The sequence below is a fragment of the Phyllobates terribilis genome, unplaced genomic scaffold (assembly GCF_046119375.1).
Source record: "Phyllobates terribilis strain yellow unplaced genomic scaffold, ASM4611937v1 Scaffold_5__5_contigs__length_657084704, whole genome shotgun sequence".
Lineage (NCBI taxonomy): Eukaryota > Metazoa > Chordata > Amphibia > Anura > Dendrobatidae > Phyllobates > Phyllobates terribilis.
Genome location: NW_027362765.1, coordinates 67627345 through 67651343, shown reverse-complemented (window position 1 = coordinate 67651343; position 23999 = coordinate 67627345). Strand labels below are relative to the sequence as shown.

Here is a 23999-nt window from a genome sequence, read left to right as displayed (position 1 = left end):
CAGATGAGCCGCTAACGGCCGCCATCTTTTTTCAGAAATCCCGCGGCGCTGATTGGCCGCTGCCGGACCAATGAGCGATGCGGGATTTCCCAGACAGACAGACAGGTTAAGACGATTATATATAGATAGATAGATAGATAGATAGATAGATAGATTAGTACAGACCAAAAGTTTGGACACACCTTCTCATTTAAAGATTTTTCTGTATTTTCTTGACTATGAAAATTGTACATTCACACTGAAGGCATCAAAACTATGAGTTAACACATGTGGAATTATATACTTAACAAAAAAGTGTGAAACCACTGAAAATATGTCTTATATTCTAGGTTCTTCAAAGTAGCCACCTTTTGCCTTGATGGCTGCTTTGCACACTCTTGGCATTCTCTTGATGAGCTTCAAGAGGTAGTCACCGGAAATGGTTTTCACTTCACAGGTGTGCCCTGTCAGGTTTAACAAGTGGGATTTCTTGCCTTATAAATGGGGTTGGGACCATCAGTTGTGTTGTGCAGAAGTCTGGTGGATACACAGCTGATAGTCCTACTGAATAGACTGTTAGAATTTGTATTATGGACACTACGCTGACAGACGCAGCAAACCTTCTTGCCACAGCTCGCATTGATGTTCCATCTTGGATGAGCTGCACTACCTGAGCAACCTCTGTGGGCTGTAGAGTCCGTCTCATGCTACCACGAGTGTGAAAGCACAACCAACATTCATAAGTGACCAAAACATCAGCCAGAAAGCATTGGTACTGAGATGTGGTCTGTAGTCCCCACCTGCAGAACCACTCCTTTATTGAGGGTGTCTTGATAATTGCCAATAATTTCCATCTATTCCATTTGCACAACAGCATGTGAAATTTATTGTCAATCAGTGTTGCTTCCTAAGTGGACAGTTTGATTTCACATAAGTTTGATTTACTTGGAGTTATATTCTGTTGTTTAAGTGTTCCCTTTATTTTTTTTTAGCAGTGTAGAAAAGGTTTTACAAAGGGGACAAGACAATACAGCATATACAACAGAGAAGAAAAGGGATTAACAAAAGCGGTTACTAGGCCGCTCACAGAGATGAATCAATTTAGCTAAAGGAGAGCACTTCACTTGGGGATGTTCAGGGACCGGGATTCATGCATACACGACGTGTGTCTCTCTACAGGAACCAAGATCATAATTCGGCTTGACCTATTTATCAGCACCTGAGTTACACCCACACCCCACCCCCAATGATGACCTCATGTGTGCCGTGTTGTGGGATGTACTCAGACCTTCTGGATTTTATGAAATTTCCAACTTCTGCAATAATTTCACTCCTCATGATCACAGAAGTTAGAAATCACGTCCATATTTTTCATCGGGATTTTACCTTTCCCCAGAGATCAAACATGAGATGGATGTTGTCAGTTATCTGGCACTATGGATTTGGGGCTTATAGGCAGGGGTTAACGTTAGAAAAAAAATATGCATCTTCTTCCCTTATCAGCTCTGAAGCCGAAAAGATATGTACCATCACTATTTGATTGATACAAACTTCAATATTCAACATTGTCTTTCAGAAACATCCAGTTTATTGCAAGTGCAATATTTCCCTTACTGGGACAAAGGTGTCTAGTGTAAATGTATGACATTTCCCTTGAAAAGGACAATGTATTTCCTGGGGATAAAAGGCTTCTTCCACTTCTGTGTCTATGTGTAAACACAGGTCCCTACTGTTGTCCAGCCCTTTGGAAAGACTCCCCTTCGCTCAATTACCTGTCTAAACTATTACTATTTGCTATGTCCAATACACATCCTCGTTAGATACTAGGCTGGGGTCTTTTGTCCCTAAAGGAGCTTTTGCATGTTAACTAATCTGGTTCACTATTCTTTGTCTAAGGCCAGGACCCCACTATCAGTATTTGGTCAGTATTCGGCCAGTATTTTTTCTCAGGAGTGGGAGCCAAAACAATTCGTGGGTGATAAATGCAAAATTGCTGACTTGTTTATATTATACCTTTTCTCTGATTGTTCCTCACCTGCTTTTGGCTCTCACTCCTGAGAAAAAATACTGACCAAATACTGATAGTGGAGCTGTGGCCTAATTCTAAGAGTGTCAGCTGAGATTGTTGCAGTAGGACAATAGCTGCAAAGAGAGCTGAGGAGGGGGGTATTGCCCCTTGTATCTGTTGAGACTGTCAGCTATTCTTTCCCTTGCAATTCCGTGTGGCGTAGAGATTTTAATATTTTCTATGACAGGGGGTTTCTGCTGTTTAGGCACCATAGGGGCCTTGCAAATGCGACATGGTGCCTGCCATCTCTTTCAGACAAAATTTGTGTTCCAAAATTCAAATATTGCCCCCTCTGCTCCGACCCCTGCTGTTTGTCCAAACAAAACTTTTTGACTACATATGGGGTATCGCCGCTCTCGTAAGAAAGTGGATAACAAACTATGGAGTCCACTCTTTGGTGTTACCGCTTGCAAAAGGGAGAAATTTGGGGGTAAAGCAAGATTTTAGAGGTAAAATTTTAATTTTTTTCTTCATTACAATTTGCATTAATCCCTGTGTAGCTACTGGTTAAAAAAATTCCCGACAACGGTTTTAAAGTATTTGAGAGATGTGATTTTTTAAAATGGTATCACTTTTGGAGTTTCCAATGTATAGGATCCTTAAAGTTCACTCTTCCAGTTTATTGAGACATTTCAGTGAGATGCGGGAAAGATGATGAATTCTGTTTTATCCATGTTAAGATTTAAAAATCTAGCAGAGAAGAAGGATGAAATAGTGGACAGACATTGTGGGATTCTGGTTAGTAAGAAGGTGTTATCAGGTCTAGAGAGGTAAATCTGTGTGTCATCAACATACAGATGATACTGAAAGCTGTGGGACTCTGAGCTGTCTCAGGCCGAGCATGTAGATGGAGAAGAGCAGAAGTCCTAGAATTGAACCTTGGGGGACACAGACAGGGGCCGAGATGAGAAAGTGGTGTGTGAGTGGCAGATGCTGAATATCCGGTCTGTTAGGTATGAAGAGATCCAAGATAGGGTCAAGTCTGTGTTTCCAAGAGTTGAGAGAATCTGTAGTAAGATGGAATGGTCCACTGTGTCAAAGGCAGAGGACAGGTCCAGGAGAAGGAGGACAGAGTGGATTTGACAGTTAGTAGGTCATTGGTGACTTTAGTCAGGGCAGTTTCAGTGGAATGATGCTGTCGGAATCCAGATTGTAAGCAGTCAAAGAGGGAGCAGGAGGGGAGGTGGGTGAACAATTCAAGATGGATGTGGTATTCCAGTAGTTTTGAGGCATAGGGGAGAAGTGATATGGGGCAATAGCTAGACACATAGGATGGGTCAAGGGAGGGCTTTTTGAGGATGGGTGTGATCGAGGCATGTTTGAAGCAAGAGGGGAAGACACCAATTATTAGTGACAGGTTAAAGAAATGAGTTAGGGTTTGGATGAAGATTGTGATGAGATTTGGGATGAGGTGGGACGGGATCTGGTCAAGTGCACAAGTGGTGATATGTGATCTGGAGAGTAGAGCGGAAAGTTGAAATTCTGTAATGGCGAAGAATCTGGTTTTGGAGGAGGGGCTGTGGGGACTGTAGGACAAAGCTTTGTCTGATGTTATCAATCTTCTGCTTGAAGAATGAGGCAAAGTCTTCAGCTGAGATGCGAGGAGAGGGAGGAAGTGCTGTGGGACGGAGGAGGAGATTGAAAGTTTGAATAGTTGTTTAGGGTTGTGAGATGAGATGAGAAGTAGGTTTGTTTTGGTGCTGTGAGTGTGGACATGAAAAGTAGCTTGTTGGAATGGGATCTTTTTCATCTCCGCTCAGCAACCCTGGAAGCCAGCTTCAGTTCTTTAGTCAGGCTGGTGTGCCAGTGTTGCCTGTTGATAGTGCGAGCTTTGGTATGTGTGAGGCGGGCGACCAATGTGAGAGCTGCAGCTGTTGTGGTGTTATATAAAGCGGCAGCAACATCTGCACTGTGTTAGGAACTTATGCCTGCAAGTGTCTAAGTTAAGTTTGTTTATTTAAAGGGATGAGCGGACCCGTGGATGTTCAGATTCGGTCGCACTGTAGTCCAAAGTTCGGCGCATCCAAACTTGACTGCCAACCTGAGCCCAATAGAAGTCAATGGGGACCCAAACTTTTGTGGTGTAAAATGGCTATAAAAAGGTTGTAATAAGGGCTATGGGGTTGCAAAAGGAAGCAAAATGGGGGTAAGAGCAGGACAAGTGCCCTGCAAACAAATGTGTTTAGATAAGACTTAAAATAAATAGAATAATAAAAAATAATCTTAAACCAGGAGGCGGAGGTCCAAGTGGAGGAGGACGAGGAGGTGGAAATGGAGGTAGAGGTAGCCAACACTTTTTTTTGTAAAAAAAAAAAAAAAAAAATTTGGGGAGGCCCCAAAACATTGGGTATGACAAATAGAATGAACAAACTGCAGTCAGACAAAGGTACGGACAAGTCTTGTGTTTTCCACGCATCATTCACTTTAATGAATGTGAGCCTGCCCACGTTGGCTGTGGATAGGCGGATGCTCCAGTTTGTGATCACAACCCTTGCCATGCGTAAACACTTGCAGCAGGGCAGGCCAGCACCACCAAGGCATAAAGGGCAAGCTCAGGCCATGTGTCCAATTTGGAGACCCAGAAGTTAAATGGGGCAGACCCCATCACTCAGTAAGTGGAGACGTGTGGGCAGAAGAATCAGGGCTGGGAAAGGGGAACTAAAACCATCTTGTATACGTGTGACAGACTGGGTGAATGTGTGCATGGATAATCACGTTTGGATTACTTTTTACACACAGACCACAATGACTTCAGCTTGTCGGTATGTTATTGCTGATCGCAATTTTATTTAACGAGCTATTGAACCCGTTCTATGCCCGGGTGGCGAACATTTTTATTGGTATATGGTCCCCCATCCTGGTATTTGTGCTGCCCCCCATCCTGGTATTTGTGGTGCCCCCATCCTGCTATTTGTGCTGCCCCCATCTTGTGCCCCCATCCTGCGCCCCCATCCTGTTACGTGCTGCCTCCATCCTGCGCCCCCATCCTGTTACGTGCTGCCCCTATCTTGTGCTGCCCCTATCTTGTGCCCCCATCCTGTTACTTGCTGCCCCTATCTTGTGCCCCCATCCTGCTCCCCAATCCTGTTATGTGCTCCCCCCATCCTGCTTCCCAATCCTGCTATGTGCTGCCCCCATCATGGTATTTGTGCTGCCCCTATCTTGCACCCCCATCCTGTTACGTGCTGCCCCTATCTTGTGCTGCCCCATCCCGTTATGTGCTGCCCCCATCCCGTTATGTGCTGCCTCCACCCTGTGCCCCCATCCATAAAAAAAAAAAAATACACCTCTACTCACCTTTTTCCCTTCTCCCTTGCAGCGTGTCTTCGATCTCCGGCGAGTCTGGAGGAGGAGTGTGGCGCCGGAGTTTGCGCCTGCACATAGCGCCATCTCCTGCTCCATTTTGTTGAAGACAAGTTGCACACTGAAAAATTTGTCTTCAACAAAATGATGCCGGAAATCGCGCTATGCGCGTGCACGAAGTCCGGCGCCACACTCCTCCTCCAGACTCGCCGGATACCGAGGTATGTAGCCTAATGGCGCCGGAGATAGCGGTATGCCGTGAGCGCTTCCACATACCACTATCTCCAGGACCACAGTCCTTCACCCTGGCCTCGTCCTCCTCCCTCTTGCCTGTATCGGCAGATGTTTTCTTCTGTATGAAGCCAGACTGCAGTTTATAGAGGCTTCGGACAGAGGGACACATCTACGGTTATATTATTGATCCTTTATTAATTCTATCTCTCTTTGTATGGTCTTTTCAATATTGTCCGTCCCCCCCCCCCTTCTTTTCTTTTTCCTGTATTAGTAAAATCCACATCCGCCCTTTTTTCTGTACATCCTGATATCTCTGATCCTGTGCACATGTGACCGCAGGGTCCGTTACATTGGCCGCTCTTCAATACTGTTGTGTTAATCATTTTTTAGTAATTAGTATCATTATTTCTTCCCAGACACACATCCCCCTTTTTGTTTTTTTTGATTTATGCAGCACCTTTATGGGACAATCACGCTTGCTGGGATTACAATTGTCTGTAGCTTATATTAATATTCTATCATTATCCGTTACTGACGTCCCAGGTTCTGCCATCCTGATCTCTATGAATGTTCCCTGCACTTAATAACTTTGTCTTGTTTTTATGGAATATTTAATAAGCATTCAGATAATTTAGATTTTTCTATTAGATTTGTTCTGTGTTTTTGGATCTGGACTGGAGATATTCTGTGATAAATCTCTGTATGTGACTATAATGTGATTGTGTGTTATACCGGGGGCAGGACGGGGCCATGACTAGATGTAGTGATCATGTGAAGCCGGTAACGGCTCCGGAGATTTCTTACATGGGATCTTTATGATGTTACATCGTCATCTTCTCCCCATTCAGGTCCCTACAATATCGGATCCTCTCAGTGGAGATCTTCTATATAAGAGAATTTTCCTGATTGACCCATCAAGGATGGATAGGGACAGGGACAAGATGGTGGAGAGGATATTACACCTCACCCTAGAGATCCTCTTCCGGCTTACTGGAGAGGTGAGAGATTCTGATGACGTCATATTACATCATTCTTATCTATGGGAATAACAGATGGACAGAACTGGAGAGGTGAGGACTCTGGAAATGTCTGTAGTGAGATTTATTAATGTGTCTCTCCATAACCAGGATTACACAGTAGTGAAGAAGACCTCTAGTGAGCGCTGTCAGGACCCTGTGTCTGAGGGATGGGGAAGACCCCTGAGCCCAATCACAGGGCCTCCACCTCACCCCCTGATACATGAGGACATCAATGACCAGAAGATCCTAGAACTCACCTACAAGATGATTGAGCTGCTGACTGGAGAGGTGACACTGCTGGGAATGCTGGGACATTATACAGTAACGCTATGAAGGGATCGGGGGGATGACAGTATCTTTGTATGTGTCAGGTTCCTATAAGGTGTCAGGATGTCACCATCTATTTCTCCATGGAGGAGTGGGAGTATTTAGAAAGACACAAAGATCTGTACAAGGACGTCATGATGGAGGTTCCCCAGCCCCTCACATCACCAGGTAATAGACAGGACTAAATACACACGGCCTATAATTATCTGTATGTAAAGAGTGAATTCAGTCCCTGTATGTGTTTCCTCCAGTTCTATCCAGTAAGAGGACAACACCAGAGAGATGTCCCCGTCCTCTTCTTCCACAGGACTGTAAACAAGAAAATCCTGATGTTCCTCAGGATCATCAGGTAGATGGAGAGAAGGTGTCATGAGATCTTTCCTATAATGTGTAGAAGGCTGTGAAGGTGTTTATATTCAGTCTTGTATTATCCACCAGTATAAGGGAAGAGTCAGATGCATAACTCGGACAGGGATTGTATCACAATGCTCGGACTGGCCAGAGTATGACAGCATGTATTTCTATTTTTCTCAGGAGTGGGTGATAAATGCAGAATTGGTGACTTGTTTCTATTACACTTTTTTTCTCATTGTTCCTCACCTGGTTTTGGCTCCCATTCCTGAGAAAAAATACTGACCAAATGCTGATAGTGGGGCCGTGGCCTTAGACCGCACACCTAATATCATGCCTCAAGTGCCAAGAATGAGCAATAGCACAACCTCACTCTTCAGAGCCCCACATAGGAAACATGCACTACTGCTACAGTCTATTGTATATACAGTGAACCCCCTAGAAACATCTCCCAAGACTCCTCCCAGCTGCAGGGCTGACCCTCTGTAACTCTCCCCTGCCCAGCTGCAGGGCTGACCCTCTGTAACTGTTCCCTGCCCAGCTGCAGGGCTGATCCTCTGTAATTCTCCCCTGCAGGGATGACCCTCTGTAACTCTCCCCTGCCCAGCTTCGGGGCTGACCCTCTGTAACTCTCTCCTGCCCAGCTGGAGGGCTGACCCTCTGTAACTCTCCCCTGCCTACCTGCAGGGCTGACCCTCTGTAACTCTCCCCTTCCCAGCTGCAGGGCTGCCCCCTCTGTAACTCTCCCCTGCGCAGCTGCAGGGCTGACCCTCTGTAACTCTCCTGCCCAGCTGCAGGGCTGACCCTCTGTAACTCTCCTGCCCAGCTGCAGGGCTGATCCTTTGTAACTCTCTTGCCCAACTGCCTACAGTCCATAACTATCACATAAATGACTACAATAATCCATAGCATTATCCATATAGTTACAATACTTTTCATCAGTGTCATGTAATAGCAGTATATCCTGCAGTACCACATGTAAAGCTTTATCATACATCAATTATCTACAGGAGGTGCCAGGATCTTCCATTCCTTTACACCAGGAACATGACAGTGAGTTTTCCTTGTCTTCCCGTCTTCACAGTCCTCAAATTTTAAGCCTATAAAGAATCTCTGGGAAGAGGTAGAATTTATTTGTTCAGAACATCTCAGCACCTTTATCTAATTTGCGGCAACTGCAAGAACCTATCCTGGTGGCATGGGCCAGTATTCCTGGGGAACAATCTCAACACCTTGTGCAATCTATGACGCGATTAATTGCTGAGGTTCTGAAGGGGATTGAAGATTCTACGTGTTACTAGATGGGTGTCTCTAGTAATGTGGCCATTCAGTGTATGTTTTATATCTGGTGGAGATGACAGGATAAAGCTGATCAGAGACATTAGATGTTGTCTGGATCTTCTCAAACGTCTTCATCTGTCTGTGACTTACAATATTTCTTTCAGGATAAAGATCTGACCCATATTAATACTACAGAGACATATGTGAGGTGTGATGAGCGGTGTAAAGAGGAGATTCCTACAGATAACCGCACAGGTGAGTAGTGACCAGTAGTGCAGAGAAGTCTCAGGTTCTACTCAGTCACTGGCTTGTAAAAAAAACTTTAGATGTTTTTTCTTTAGGGTTTGTTCACATTGAACTTTTGATGTGGATGTAAGGGCTCATTCATTATAGGGTTACCCACTACTAAGAACGTGTTAAGAACTATCACACAGGTAGTCGTTTCCTTCCTACCTTTTGTTCTTGCTGCTGATCTCTACTGACACATAGTGGTCACTGATGGCTCTTACTGGTGATTTAGCTTCTCCTCCACTCTGCTCTGTTGATGGGGCGTGACTGCCGATATCCTGCTGCTTGACAGCCTGCTTCCCATAGTAGAACTATCAATCACCATGACATCGGAAGTCATGCCTTGTCGACACAGCAGACGGAAGTAGAAAAGCTGCTTGCTGATGTGGAGCAGCTGCATCAGGAGTGGTCGGTGACCACTGTGACCCAGCGTTAAGTACAGCAGGCAGGTAATTGCTTCTGTTAGCAAATACTTCTCTGTTTAATTTTTAGGCTCATAGTACAAAAAAAAAAAAAAGGAAGTCTTGGACAGTCTTCTCAAGGTTGGCACCATGCACACCAGCCTTTAATGAAGGTGGCTGGTGGGGTAAGGAATACTAACTTCATTCAGCCGTGCACATTATACTTCCTCTCAGTGGTGTTCATCTCGCCAGAAATGGTACCCTAGTCAAAAATGGCCTGGAGCAACATTTCTGATGGGAGTAAAATATGCTCGTAGCAATGAATTTGGCAGGTCACAAGCCCCGTTCATGCTCCACCCACTTTGTTTGACCTTCCTTAGACTAGCGTGAAAATGCCAAAAAGTTCCACAAAAAGTTTGCGACTTTTCAGTGTTTCACTCTTTTTTTTTTTTTTTTTAATTTACAATATTTAGTACAAATGTTTCTCCACTACATTCAGGGCACGTTTCTGAGCTGCTGCAGAGGAGATGACTCTTTACTCACAGCCCTGTCCTTCGCTGGTCACTTTGCACAATGGATGTCTCTAGACATATTTTGAGGCATGTTAATGTCGGTAACTGTGAAGGATGGCACCAGAGAGATCACGCCAAATCCCACCGCTGCCACCACATGTGACGAACTTGCAGCTCACCACCCCGCATAACGTCACTATAACGTTGTAGGGATCATGCAGTGCGGTCTCCACACTTGCATCCCTGGGGACACATAAGGTCAACTTAGCACAGTTTTACACAGACACCCCCTGTCCACATGGGCCCAGGGACGCACGAGGAGTGAGGGAAGGTGGCCCACGCAGTAGCTGAAATGGCACCATACTCTCTCACAACCCTGACAGGCTGGAGGTCCCTTTCATTAGCACCAGTGAAGCAGCAACTGGTCAGTCCTGTAGGACTGCCACCAGTTCCTCGTTGGATGTAAGCCAAGCAGGGCTGTGGAGTCGGAGCCCATTTTGGTAGAGACGGAGTCGGTATAAAATGGACCAACTTCGACTCTTAAAATATATAATAAATTGGGTATAGTAGTTCAATGCAGTTTGTGGGGAATATTTTTTCATAAGAATTTGGTAAAGTTCTGAAATGTCCTATTCGTGATCTAAGGGTCTAGACTTAGCTGTGATGAATATGTGCTACAGTAAATTTATTACTTTAAACATGAGCCATGTATGTCGGAGTCGTGGAGTCGGAGTTGTAGTCTGTGTCATGGAAATTTCGGAGTCGGAAGTTTGGCTTACCGACTCCACAGCCTTGAAGCCAAGTCCGTTAATGGGATTATATCTAGCCAGAAACCAGCCCCGGTAGCATGTAATGTTGAGCTGTGAAAATGGATGTGTGGATTTGTGGATCGAGATTAAAGAACAGACCAAGGTAAATTTTATATTTTTAATCGCTTTAAGGGAACACTAGACAAAACACTATGTATACAATGGTTATACATATGCAATGGTCAGATATGCAAAGACAAATACTGGTAGTACCAAGGATGCAGAGGATATGAGGCAGTTCCCAGTCAGATGAATGGCCTGGCTTGTGGTGGGGGGGGGGGGGGGAGTTGCCACATGGGAGGCAAGTGGGCCTCTCTGTTCCTAGACTTCTCCCCACAAGATATGTCTTCGTGACCTCCCCGTAAAAAAGCAATAAGCCATGGTTTACATGAAAATTTAAGACCTTTGGGTCACTCTCCTGCTGCCACCTGAGCTGGACCTAGATCCCCTCCTCTTGGGAGGCGGTTTTGGCACCATCGGAACCTTCCGGGCCCCTGCTACGCCCTGAGACCAATTACTGCTTTGCTACCTGGCTCCTACTAGCCATTCTACATATCTTCCCACCGAGGGTGCTATAATGGGTCAAGATCCAGGCGGGCGTTCGCCATGTTCTGGGGATCTCGGAAATGTACTGCTAGGTCGTATGTATTCCGAATCATTCTGTGCTCCCACATGTCGGGAAAAACTGTCCCTCAGGCGGAGTTCATATATTCCCTTTGCCGGTCCTAAGGCTGAGGGAGATCCCATGCTGCTTGGTGGAGTTGGTACCTCTCAGTAGTCAAGGCAGCAAAGATGGCGTCAGCAACAGTGTCTTTTAAGCAGTTCCTGGCCCCATCTGGTTCGTGAATTTCCACGTCTGGAGCTGAATGGAAAATGACTGTGCCTCACTGGGTTTGGGGATCCCCACTTAGGTGCTCATGTACTACTAGCAAAGAAATTGCTTTTACCCATTGTTATCACGTTTAGCGGAAAGCGTAAGGAGGGTTAAGCTTTTGTTTATTGCGAAGCTGAAAAGTTTTTTAAATGCTGCCGTGGCCAAGGAGCTGTAGCTTCCTCTTATTTCCTTGGATGCTTCTATAACATCATTTTCTCTTGATAATTCTCCCTTTGCCTAGAGTATTTGGTATCGCACCACTGAACCAGTATTTATCATCACAGGTTGTTTGCATAAGAAAGAGGCATGCTTTTTTATTTTACAGGATCTTTCTACTGCTGTGGTGTTGGGTCTCCCTTGGCTTCGCACTCATAACCCTATTATTGACTGCCAAAGGCGGGATATTGTTAAGTGGTCCTCTAACTGCCAATCCCTTTCTATTATCAAGCCTCCTAAGGTAGTAGGTTCCACCTCCCAGGTCCCGTGGTATGTGGCAGAATTCCCACAGGTGTGCTCCAAAAAGGCGTCCCAGAAGTTACCTCCAAATAGAACTTATGACTGTTCCATCCAGCTCATTTAGGGGACAAAATTACCTAAGGGCAGAATTTTTAACCTGTCTGAACCCGAGAGGCAAGCCTTGAGGGACTATATTCAGAAAAATTTGAAAAATCGGATCATCCACCCTTCTAAATCCCCGGTTGGAGCAGGGTTCTTTTTTGTGACCAAAAAAGATGGCAGTTTGAGACCGTGTATTGACTATCTTGATCTCAATTGCATAACTATACGTAATCATTACCCTTTTCCACTCATCCCTGACTTAATTGTAGAGTGCTGCGCAATATGTTGGCGCTATATAAATAAAAATTATTTATTATTATTATTACCTTTTTAACCAACTGGTGGGGGCAAGTTGCTTTACTAAGCTGGATCTCCAGGGGGCTTTTAATCTCGTTTGCATTAAGGATGGGAATGAGTGGAAAATGGCCTTCATTACCCCCGAGGGTTATTATGAGTTTTGTGTCATGCCCTTTAGGTTCTGTAATGCTCTAGCAGTGTTTCAAGTGCTTGTAAATGATATTTTCAGCTATCTCTTGGGTATTTGTGTTTTTACATTGATTGATGATATCCTCATCTTCTCCAGGGATCTGGCTGCATATAGGGACCATGTGTGCACCGTCCTGAAAAGGTTGGAGGACTATTTTCTTTATGTCAAAAAAGAACAGGAGTTGGGGTTCCTGGGACTCATTCTGTCCCCCACGGGATTTATGGCCAAACACTTCTTATGCACGATGGCATAGTTCTTCCCGTAGGAAGACCGTTTCTGACTCGGGTACATTATCGGGTGTTCTTCGCTGTTCACTTCGAGATACAAGACTGCACCTAATCTGACATCTGATGCATCTGTCTGTACCCCAAACTCCTTGGACAAGTCCGGAGCCCCTAACACTGTCTGTTTACACAGGGCTAGCTTCAGTTCCTGTAATGCTGTCTCCACTTCTGGGGACCACTTGGCCATAGCTGACTTCGTACCCTTAAGGAGGTCTGTCAGAGGCGCCGCTATCATGGCAAAATTGCAAAATTAGGGATGAATCTACGGTAGTAGCTCATGATGCCAGAAACGCTCTGACCTGCCTCTTTAGGAGCTGCTGTGGCCAATTCTGAATTGCGTCAACATTATTTACTTGGGATTTGATATCTTCCCTCCCTACGACATAGCCCAAGTACTTGGCTTCTTCCATCCACTTGGCACATTTTTTTAGTTGGATGGAAAACTCTGCCTTCCTTAAATCATCAAATATCGCATGGACTATGCCTAGATAGCTTCCCCAATCCTGGCTTAAGATTATTGATGTCATCCAGGTATGCTGCGGCGTACGTCTTGTGGGGAGCTAGGATTCTGTCCATAGCTCTCTGAAAGGTTTCTGGAGCTCTTTGAAACCCAAATTCCAACCTGATATACTGGAAACAACCATCTGCTGTTGAAGAGGCCGTATTCTCCTTGGCCTCTTTGGACGGCGGAATCTGCCAATACCCTTTTGTGAGGTCCAGAGTAGTAATGTACCGGGCTGGCCCTAGCTTTTCAATAAGCTCATCGACATGGGGCATTGGATATGTGTCAAATTTAGAAACTTCATTGAGCTTCCGGTGGTTATTGCATTCTCCATGTGGTTTCGGACATGAGGCTTAGTGAAGACTTCACGTTCTATGATGTAATTACAACCCGGCAACTCTGAAAATAGGTCTCTGTTCCGATGAGGCAATTCTCAGCACTGCTGCTTTTAGGCACATGACAACTTCCATGTTGGCTTCAGACTTAGCTACCAAACACGGAGTTTCCTTGGGCTCTTTATCTCACCTTGGCTTGATCAGGTTGACGTGGTACACTTCATGGAAATTCCTTCTCTCTCCATGGTGGACTTTATAGTTGACGTCGCCAACCTTTTCGACCACTTTGTAGGGATCCTGCCACTTGGCCAGAAGTTTTTGGAAAAGAAATGTGCTTATGTACACAGGGATCACTATAGGTAATCAAATGATTTTTATTGAAACAAGCAGCAAAAAAAAGGATTAAAAACATTTAATAATGTCAAACATTGACAACAGTACACAAGCCCAAAATAAGGCTGAACCCCGTCTCACAAGCAACCAAAATATATGAATAGCATAATTCTATATAATATAATATGCCATTAATCTCAGGAACAAAAAGCTGTTGTATCTGCATGTGTAGTCAGCCGTAGATATGCATTTTTACCACATAAGATGGACATAGGAAGACAAAAAAATGTGTTGCCAAGAATAAGCAGGAACCTAAATGCAACAGCGGAGACACAGGCAGAACAACAGTATATTTCTTTTATTTAACCCCTTTACCTCCGAAGGTGGTTTGTACGTTAATGACCAGGCCAATGTTTACAATTCTGACCAGTAATAAGAGGTAATAACTCTGGAACGCTTCAACAAATCCCACTGATTCTGTTTTTTTTGTGACATATTGTACTTCATGATAGTGGTAAAATTTATTTAATATGACTTGCGTTTATTTGTGAAACAATCAGAAATTTGGCAAAAAAGTTAGAAAATTTCGCAATTTTAAAAATTTGAATTTTCATGCCCTTAAATCAGAGAGATAGGTCACACAAAATAGTTTATAAATAACATTTCCCACATGTCTACTTTACATCAGCACAATTTTGGAACCAATATTTTTTTGTTAGGAAATTACAAGGGTTAAAAGTTGACCAGCGATTTCTCATTTTTCCAACAGAATTTACAAAACCTTTTTTTTAGCTACCACATCAAATTTGAAGTGACTTTGAGGGGTCTATATGACAGAAAATACCCAAAAGTGACACCAATCTAAAAACTGCACCCCTCAAGGTGCTCCAAACCACATTTAAGAAGTTTATTAACCCTTCAGGTGCTTCACATGAATTTTTGGAGTGTGGAAGAAAACAATTAACATTTAACTTTTTTTTTTACAAAAAAATGTTACTTTAGACCCATTTTTTTTATTTTTGGAAGGGTAACAGGAAAAAATGGACCCCAAAATTTGTTGTGAAATTTCTCCTGAGCACTCCGATACCTCATATGTGGGAAAAAACACTGTTTGAGCACATGGTAGGGCTCGGAAGGTAAGGAGCGCCATTTGACTCCTTGAATGTAAAATTTGCTTGAATAATTAGCAGACGCCATGTCGCGTTTGGGGAGCCCCTTTTCAAATAATGTGAGACGTTGTGCCTGTTCCAAATTAAATTGTAAATTCAAATACGTGCGCTGAAGAACTACAACTGATACATTTGAGCATCAGGCTAGATCTGTGTTTATTACATCATTGGTCAAGGTTTATATTATTTATTAGTATTCATACTTTAAAACAATATAATTGGCTCAGCTTATCTCTAAATATGTACTGGCATTAGCATACATACATCTAATTGGCTAAAGGTAACACTACTGACACCCATCTTTCTGCCTTTCTTTTCTCTGTTTTCTCTGAGTCTTTAGACTAAGACATTCCAAAAGACTCCTTATCTCTCACATACCAGCTCAAACTCCATCTTGGTAAGCAGAAGATGCACGTACAAAAATCAAAATGGAGTTAGGATAGATAAAGTATAACTCCTGCTCTCACAATTCCCTTCTCTTGTGGCAGTGGGTGGTTGTTCCAGCCGCAGTGCCCATCTACAGACTCCCCCAGATACGTTCTCCTCCCCTAGTAGAAGAAGCCGGTCTTCCTACACTTCTTCGCCGGATTCTCCAGATCAGTCTGTCTGTCACACCATTGGATGGACACACACACACACTGAAGCCACAACAAGCAAGTAAACTACGGGTGCCATATTCATGTGCTGGTCAGAGTTGGCATCTAACAGTTTGTGTTTATAGATATCATTTATCCGGTCCACATTTTTATTCGCTGTAACGATGGGGGAATAACTATTCAAGTCCTGCTGCTACTTGATCTCTGGCTTTGAACTTGTCCAGTACTCCTCTTGGAATCTCAGTAGAGTCAATGTACACGTGAGGGTCGAAAGAAGTAGGAATGCTGGTGCCACGCTTGTGTCTCCGACTTTCTGTTGCATATTTGTGGAACTTGTCTGTATTTGGAGTCACATTCTGGAGTGGTATCAGGAATTTAACAATAGCACAAGAGCTCTCCCATCCCACTGGCAGTACTGGATAAAAGTCACTATTTTCCCAAGTCAGCCCTAGCTACCGTCTGATTTTACAGGACCTCGTACCAAGTTAGTGGTGGTGTTAGAACTTCAGTAGGAGGAACTTAAATGGTTTAGGTCAATGTTACTGTACATATTAAATTCTGGAAACAAGTGTAACTCCCGGGCCCATTGGCCTTTACGTTTTTAGGGTTAATAAAGGGATACAACTGCTGGAGCAGATTACACTCTGAAGTATTTTCTCCTTCTGTAGCAGAATTAGGCAGAAGAAAATAATGAGGTTTGTCTAGTTGCTTATAGGGAAGGGCACCAGGAAAAAGTCTTTGGAAGTCTTAAGTTGCAGAGTCTCAGTCTTATTTAGAATAGGTCGGTCCCTGATATCTTTAAGGTAAGTGTCCTAATCAGTCAGTGCCCCCCAAGATATTTATGCCCATTACATATGTAGTCCTGCGTCTGTAACAACAGGGTTCTCTATCGTCAAGTATAGGGAAAGACAGTTGTCAAACTTACAAGTAAGACAGGATTCTACTGTACAACGTTTGGATACGTATTCTGGTTGTAACAGTCATTCTAGTAAGGAGGCTTCTACTCGTGTTGTCCGTCTTTTCTTGGGCTATGGAAGGGTTGTAGGCCCAGTCTTCCCCAGTGTTCCACCCCACCATACTCCAGGACTTGGAATCAAACCCATAGCCAGTATTGGCGGTGGTGACATATATATACTTTTAGATGCGTCTATAGGTGTCACCACGCTGCCAGTCTTCCCTAGGGCAGGAGACCATGTTTCACAAGTCAAATTTATAACGGACTACAGGGTCTGGGGTATCAAACCAGAAAGTGGTAACTAGCTTTGTATTCTTTCTCTCTTGGGACATAATCCTCAACGAGCCCCTATTTATCAAGGATAAGGCACAGGGTGTGCGTCCACATCACTTGGTGGCTTCCTTTGGCTCAGCTGTTCTCCTGCAGTGTAAGGCGTGGATACAGTTGGGCTTTCTCTCAAACTTTACAACCGTCTCAGTTGTCATCAGGACTTGAAAAGGTTCATCAAATCGAGACTTAAGGGCTCTCCTGAAGTGTCTTTTGACCACCACCCAGTCTCGGGGCTGTAGGGGGTGGCTTCCTTCCACTGAATCTGGATCTAGAAACGACGAATATAAGTTAGACAAGCATTTTGTAAGTTCAATAACATAAGAAGACAGCCTATCATGTTGCATCTGGAGCTATTGTGGAAAATACAACCCTAGCCTAGGGGTTGACCCAAATAACACCTCATATGGGCTGAGGCCTGTCTTTTTGTTGAGAGTATACCTGACTGTGAAGAGTGCAGGCGGCAAGCATTCTGTCCATGATTTGCCTGTTTCGGCCATGGCTTTCTGGATTTTCAGTTTCAGAGTCCCATTCAATCTTTCTACTCTACCACTACTTTGTGGATGGTACACTGTATGAAGGCGTTTTTCACTCCCAGGGTGGGCGTTATTTCCTGCTTTGCTTATCCAGTAAAGTGGGTGCCTTTGTCACTCTTCATGGTCTCAGGCACACCGTATCAACAGACGACTTCTGAAATTAGTCTCTTGCTGTAGCCTTGGCGGTGGTTTTACACACACGGTATGCTTCTGTGCATCCTGACAAGAGGTCAATACACATAAGTACATACTCGTAGGTTTGCATCTTGGGAAGTTAAATGTAGTCCTTCTGAAGACGCTGGAATGGGTACAGGGGAATGGGTACAGGGGCCTCAGTGTGTGTCTCATAGGCATCTTTGTGGTGCGTCGAGTGCATAGGTCAGACAGGCTTGAATGTGTTTGGCTGCAGTGACACTGAACCCAGGAGCATACCAATGGGAGTGGACGAGTTCTGTCATGGCAGTCTTTGACTGGTGGGTATTGCCATGGGTAGCTTGAGCCATCATGGGATACAGAACTGGGGAAGGCAACCTTTGTCCCCTACGTGCCAGAGTCCTTCTGGTGACTGCACGGCTCTCTTCTCTTGTCATCTGGCGAATTCTTCAACAACAGCCTGTTGTTGTAGCTTCTGGAGAAGGTCGTAGATCACCAGTGGTGTGCGGCAGAGTCCGCCTGTGCAGCTGTCACCCTGGCAGGGTTGTCTCTTGATTGGTAAGCTGCAGATTTTGCAGCCTGGTCGGACAGGTGGTTGCCTTTAGCTGTAGTGGAGTCATCCTTTGCATGGCCTTTGACTTTCACCGTGGCAACTTTCTCGGGTAAAGGTAGGTCCTCCATCAGGCGTTGGACGGATTTATCATTCTTGATAGGCTTACTTGCCTCTGAGAGGAGAGATCCAGCTCTCCATATACGTCCATAGTCATGAAAGCATAGCGGCTGTCTGTATAAATCGTGGCAGTCTGATCTTTAGCATGTCTGCAGGCTTCTTCAAGGGCACAGCGTTCAGCTTCCCGGGCAGACATGTGTGGTGGCAGGTACTCTGCTTTTATAATAATAATAATAATAATAGTTTATTTTTTTATAGCGCCAACATATTCCGCAGCACTTTACAAATTTTAGGGGGGACTTATACAGACAATACAGAATAAGCATATCTCATATCGAAAGGAGTGAGGGCCCTGCTCGTGAGCTTACAGTCTATGAGGAAGTGGGGGAGACACAAAAGGTAAAAAGTACATATATTGTATAATGCAGCCTTGATATACTGAATAGGATAAATAATAATACATGGACTGGTCGCCAGCCAGTATGTGTGCAGTCCTGACAGAGGCTTTTATGTGCATGGTTGGTTTGAACCCGAAGTTGAAGAAGATTTTAATATGGGGGAAAGCTGGGATGGACAGTGTGTGTTTAGGTGATACGCCAGTCTAAAGAAATGTGTTTTTAGGGTTCGCTTGAAACTGTGGGTATTGGGAATTAATCGAACTGTCCTGGGTAGTGCATTCCAGAGAATTGGCGCAGCACGCGAGAAATCTTGGAGATGGGAGTGGGAAGTTCGGATTATGGAGGATTTTAGTTTCAAGTCATTTGCAGAACGGAGGGCACGTGTAGGGTGGTAGACTGAGACAAGGGAGGAGATGTAGGGGGGTACTGAAGCATGGAGCGCTTTGTGGGTAAGCGTGATAAGTTTAAAACAAACTCTATATTGGATGGGCAACCAATGCAATGACTGGCACAGGGAAGAGGCATCTGAGTAGCGGTTGGTGAGGAATATGATCCTGGCTGCTGCGTTCAGGACGGATTGGAGAGGGGAGAGTTTAGTAAGAGGGAGACCGATTAGTAGAGCGTTGCAATAGTCAAGACGAGAATGAATAAGAGCGACAGTAAGAGTTTTTGCCGAGTCAAAGGTGAGAAAAGTCCTGATTCTTGAGATGTTTTTGAGGTGTAGATGACATGAACGAGCGAGTGATTTGATGTGAGGAGTGAAAGAAAGATCTGAATCAAAAATGACCCCAAGACAGCGGGCTTGTTGCTGGGGAGTAATGGTTGAGCCACAAACGGAGATGGCAATATCGGGCACAGGTAGATTAATGGAGGGAGGAAAGACGAGTAGTTCAGTTTTTGACAGATTCAGTTTTAGGTAGAGGGAGGACATAATGTTAGACACAGCAGAAAGACAATCACTGGTCTTTTGTAGTAATGCAGAGGTGATGTCCGGAGCAGAGGTGTATAATTGGGTGTCATCAGCATAGAGATGGTACTGAAAACCGAATCTACTGATTGTTTGTCCAATAGGAGCGGTGTATAAGGAGAAAAGAAGGGGGCCTAGGACTGATCCTTGAGGAACCCCGACAGTAAGAGGAAGTAGGAAGGAGGAGGAGCCGGCAAAAGACACAGAGAAGGAGCGGTCAGAGAGATAAGAGGAGAACCAGGAGAGAACCGTGTCCTTGAGGCCAATAGTGCGGAGCATAGTGAGGAGGAGCTGGTGATCCACAGTGTCGAATGCTGCAGAGAGATCCAGGAGAATCAGCAGGGAGTAGTGACCATTAGATTTAGCTGTTAGTAGATCATTAGAGACTTTAGTGAGGGCAGTTTCAGTAGAATGTAAAGAGCGGAAACCAGATTGTAAAGGGTCAAGAAGAGAGTTGTCTGAGAGATAGCGGATTAGACGGGAGTGGACCAGGCGTTCCAGGAGTTTAGAGATAAAGGGAAGATTGGAAACAGGTCTGTAGTTGGCCGTGCAGTTCTGGTCGAGGGATGGTTTTTTAAGTAATGGTTGTATGCTGGCGTGTTTAAAAGAAGAGGGAAAGATACCAGATGAGAGGGAAAGGTTGAAAATTTTAGTTAGGTGAGAGGTGACAGCTGGAGCAAGGAACTGAAGGAGATGTGAGGGAATAGGGTCGCTGGTGCAGGTGGTAGGGCGAGAAGATGCAAGGAGCCTGATCACTTCATCTTCCGTGACTGGTTCGAAGTGAGAAAATGAGCAAGATACAATGTGGCGGGGGGGAGCATGCATAACATTTGGGGATTGGGAGAAAATTTCCTGTCGGATATGGTTAATTTTTTCTTTGAAATAGTTAGCCAGATCGTCAGCGCTGAGGTCAGTGGTCGGGGCCTGTGCTGCTTGATTGAGGAGAGAATGAAACGTGTCAAAGAGTCGTTTAGGATTATTGGAAAGTGAGATGATGAGGTTGTTAAAGTAGGTTTGTTTGGAGAGGTGAAGGGCAGAGTTATATGTTTTCAGCATAAATTTATAGTGGAGGAAATCTTCGGGCAGATTTGATTTTCTCCACAGCCGTTCAGCGCACCTGGAGTACCTCTGGAGAAGACGTGTTTGAGGCGTGTGCCAGGGTTGTCGCCGTCTATGCCGAATTGTTCTTTGTGTAGGAGGTGCGGCTTCATCCAGGGCGCATAGCATTATTTTGTTATAATGCTTCAATGCAGAGTCGGGACATGAGAGGGAGGAGATTGGGGCCAATGATGATTGCAACCTTTTTATAAATTTCTGGGTGTTAATGGCGCGTAAATTTCTATAAGTGTGGACGGTGGGAGTGTCTTGAGTAGAGTCACAGTTCTTGACAGAGAATGAAAGAAGATTATGGTCAGAGAGTGGAAGGGGAGAGTTAGTAAAGTCATGTACTGAGCAAAGCCGGGAGAAGATCAGGTCCAATGTGTTCCCGTCCTCATGTGTAGGAGAATTAGCAAGCTGTGAAAGGCCGAAGGAGGAGGTTAATGATAAAAGATGCGTGGCAGATGGGGAAAGAGGATCGCCAATTGGGATGTTAAAGTCTCCCATGATTATCGTGGGGATGTCGCAGGATAGAAAATTTGTAAGCCAGGCAGCAAAGCGATCCAGGAATTGACGGGGGGGACCTGGGGGGCGATAGACAACCGCCACTCGCAGGGAGAAGGGCCGGTAGAGTCTGACTGTGTGGGCCTCAAAGGACGGGAAGATAAGGGAGGGTACAGGGGGGATAACCTGAAAAGTACATTTTGTTGAAAGAAGCAGACCAACACCTCCACCTGATCTGCTGTCAGGTCGCGGGGTATGAGAGAAATGTAGGCCACCATAGGAGAGAGCTGCAGCGGCGGTGGTGTCCGACTGCTGGATCCAGGTTTCGTTGAGGGAATTAGAGAGGAAAAAGTCATGGATGTAAGAGAGTTTATTACAAGCTGAGCGTGCATTCCAAAGGGCACAGTTGAATGAGACAGAAGATATGCAGGGAATATTAATGAGATTAGCAGGGTTTCTGAATGTAACAGGGAAAGAGTTAGTGTTATTATTACTGGAGGGTCCTGGGTTGGGAGAAATATCACCTGCGACTAATAGAAGGAAGATACAGAGAGTGAGCAGATGATTGAGTGATTTGTGAGAGCGTTTCCTGCGTTGTATGGTGGGAATGAATGGATCTGCGTGGTATAACATTGTGAAGAGAGCATGACAACTGTACATAGGAGAAGAGAGGAGTGAGGGGTTAATATGGATGAAGTGTGCCGCATTTGTGGGAGAACGGTGAATGTGGATGATTGTAGCAACCAGAAAATAAATGGCACAGATACAAATGGTGAATACTGTTTGCCAAAAAGATGACCTGGAAGCAAGTTTGTTGGTTTGTCTTGCATGTCTTACCTGTCTCCTGCCCTGTCCAACTTTTATGGTTTCATGAAGGGAAACGGCAGCATATCCAGTGTACAACTGGCCATCCACGCCATACCGCGATCCATCCACAAAGAGCTCATGGTCTGGGTTACCTAGTTGGACGTCGGTAACATGACTGAAACCCCCGTGGGACATTATTTGTACACAGTCATGTTCTTCTTGTGGCTTATTTAGCAGATCACCCACATTTCAATACCACCCCCCCCCCCTCCAGAGGCAACAAGGTGACTGGATTAAGAGTAGTGCAACATGAATGGTGAGGTTATCCGGCATGAGGAGGGCACATTAAATTCTCAGATGTCCAGCAGTACTGAGACAGAATGGCAGTAACAGCATGAGAGATGTAAGCAGTGAGAGAAAGTTAAAGAAATATTAGCAGACTGATACAGCAGAAATAGGATTCTTAGTGAGACATTGACTCTCCCCCTCCCGTCTGGAGAAGGTGGAAGGAGGGGGGTTATCTCGCTCTCCTCTCCCTCCAGACCTTGGACTGCAGTTTGTGTGTTTTTTAGGCTTCTCACAATTATAACATGTGGAATTTATTTGCCCTTGCCAGGACTGGTCATACAGAAGTGGAGCTCTGGACTGGGTTTTTGCCTTGTTATTCACGGCATTTGTTGGTTACACACCCTTGGCTACTTTGTATAACAGCCGGGTACTCTGTGGGACAATATTAGTGGCTCTTTAATCAGTGCTTTTAAAACTTTAACAGTGACACAGGACAGTAAATGGGTGTGAACTTTAGACATTCTGATATACTAAGTCCTGCCAGGGTCTGGCATTCTACTCATCATGGCCAGCATTTAACTAGGATTACAGGGACGTCACACACTCCTGGGGCTGTATAGTCTCTGGTCCCCCAGACTGGGATGTGAGGGCTGGTGATAGCAGTCTGGGCGAGAGCTGCAGGCGAGCAGCGCGCGCGTGGGGAGGGGGGGGTTAAGATGAGTTGCCCACCCTGACTGGGTAGTTGTCCTAGTGAGTCTTTCATGGCAGCAAAAGGTTGACCGATAACTGCTGCATCCATTTGGGTTGTGTCAGGGGAGGTGCTGGAAGGCAGGGCAGGGCCTGAAGGGGCGTTATTCCCTTCCAGTGCAGGCATAATATTCAGTGGGGGCATGACCGAGAATTATGGGGGCGTAGCACTTGGGACACTGGCCAAGGGGAGGCTCACTATGCAAATGGATTGTGAGGCATTAACTAAAAGGGTACAATCCTATTTTAGGAGTAGGAGGTTTAATGGTTGGTATGTGCCAAAAGGGGACACCACATACAAAACAAGTCTCCACCCTTCAGGGACAATGTAAGGGGTGGAGTCAAACTGGGAGCGGCAGGGGGATCAACGCCATCTTTGTTACATACTTTAACATACTAAAACTTATCACCATGTTTTTCTTCCTCCAACTCGCTTCTAGTTACAGATTTAGAGTTTTTCCACCATATCTCAGTCCGTTCTAGTAAAACTTCTTACCTTGCTGCAGCAGTCCTGATTTGTCAATCTGTTTAGGCACCAGTAAAATGTTTGGATAAAGTATCCTTTAAATTAGCGGGTCCTTGTTCGTTGCGCCAGGTTTGTTTTCGCCACATAATGTGAGACGTTGAGCCTGTTCCAGATTAGATTGTAAATTCAAATACGTGCACGGAAGAACTACGACTGATACATTTGAGCATCAGGCTAGATCTGTGTTTATTATATAATATAATATAATTGGCTCAGCTTATCTCTATATATGTGCTGGCATTAGCAAACATCTAATTGGCTAAAGGTAACACTACTGACACCCATCTTTTCTGATTTTCATTTCTTTGTTTTC

The 23999-nt window shown here is 44.8% G+C and overlaps 1 protein-coding gene across 1 annotated transcript in view; it reads left to right on the top strand.

The window, feature by feature from the left end:
* The window catches only part of LOC141270731 (uncharacterized), a 58758-nt gene that overhangs the window by 10754 nt on the left and 24005 nt on the right, over positions 1–23999 (top strand). The window contains exons 2-6 of the mRNA XM_073680827.1: positions 6433–6582; positions 6712–6891; positions 6975–7098; positions 7182–7279; positions 8727–8817. Of these exons, the coding sequence (XP_073536928.1) occupies positions 6505–6582; positions 6712–6891; positions 6975–7098; positions 7182–7279; positions 8727–8817 (571 nt within the window). The 5' untranslated portion in view covers positions 6433–6504. The remainder of the gene's footprint in view (positions 1–6432; positions 6583–6711; positions 6892–6974; positions 7099–7181; positions 7280–8726; positions 8818–23999) is intronic.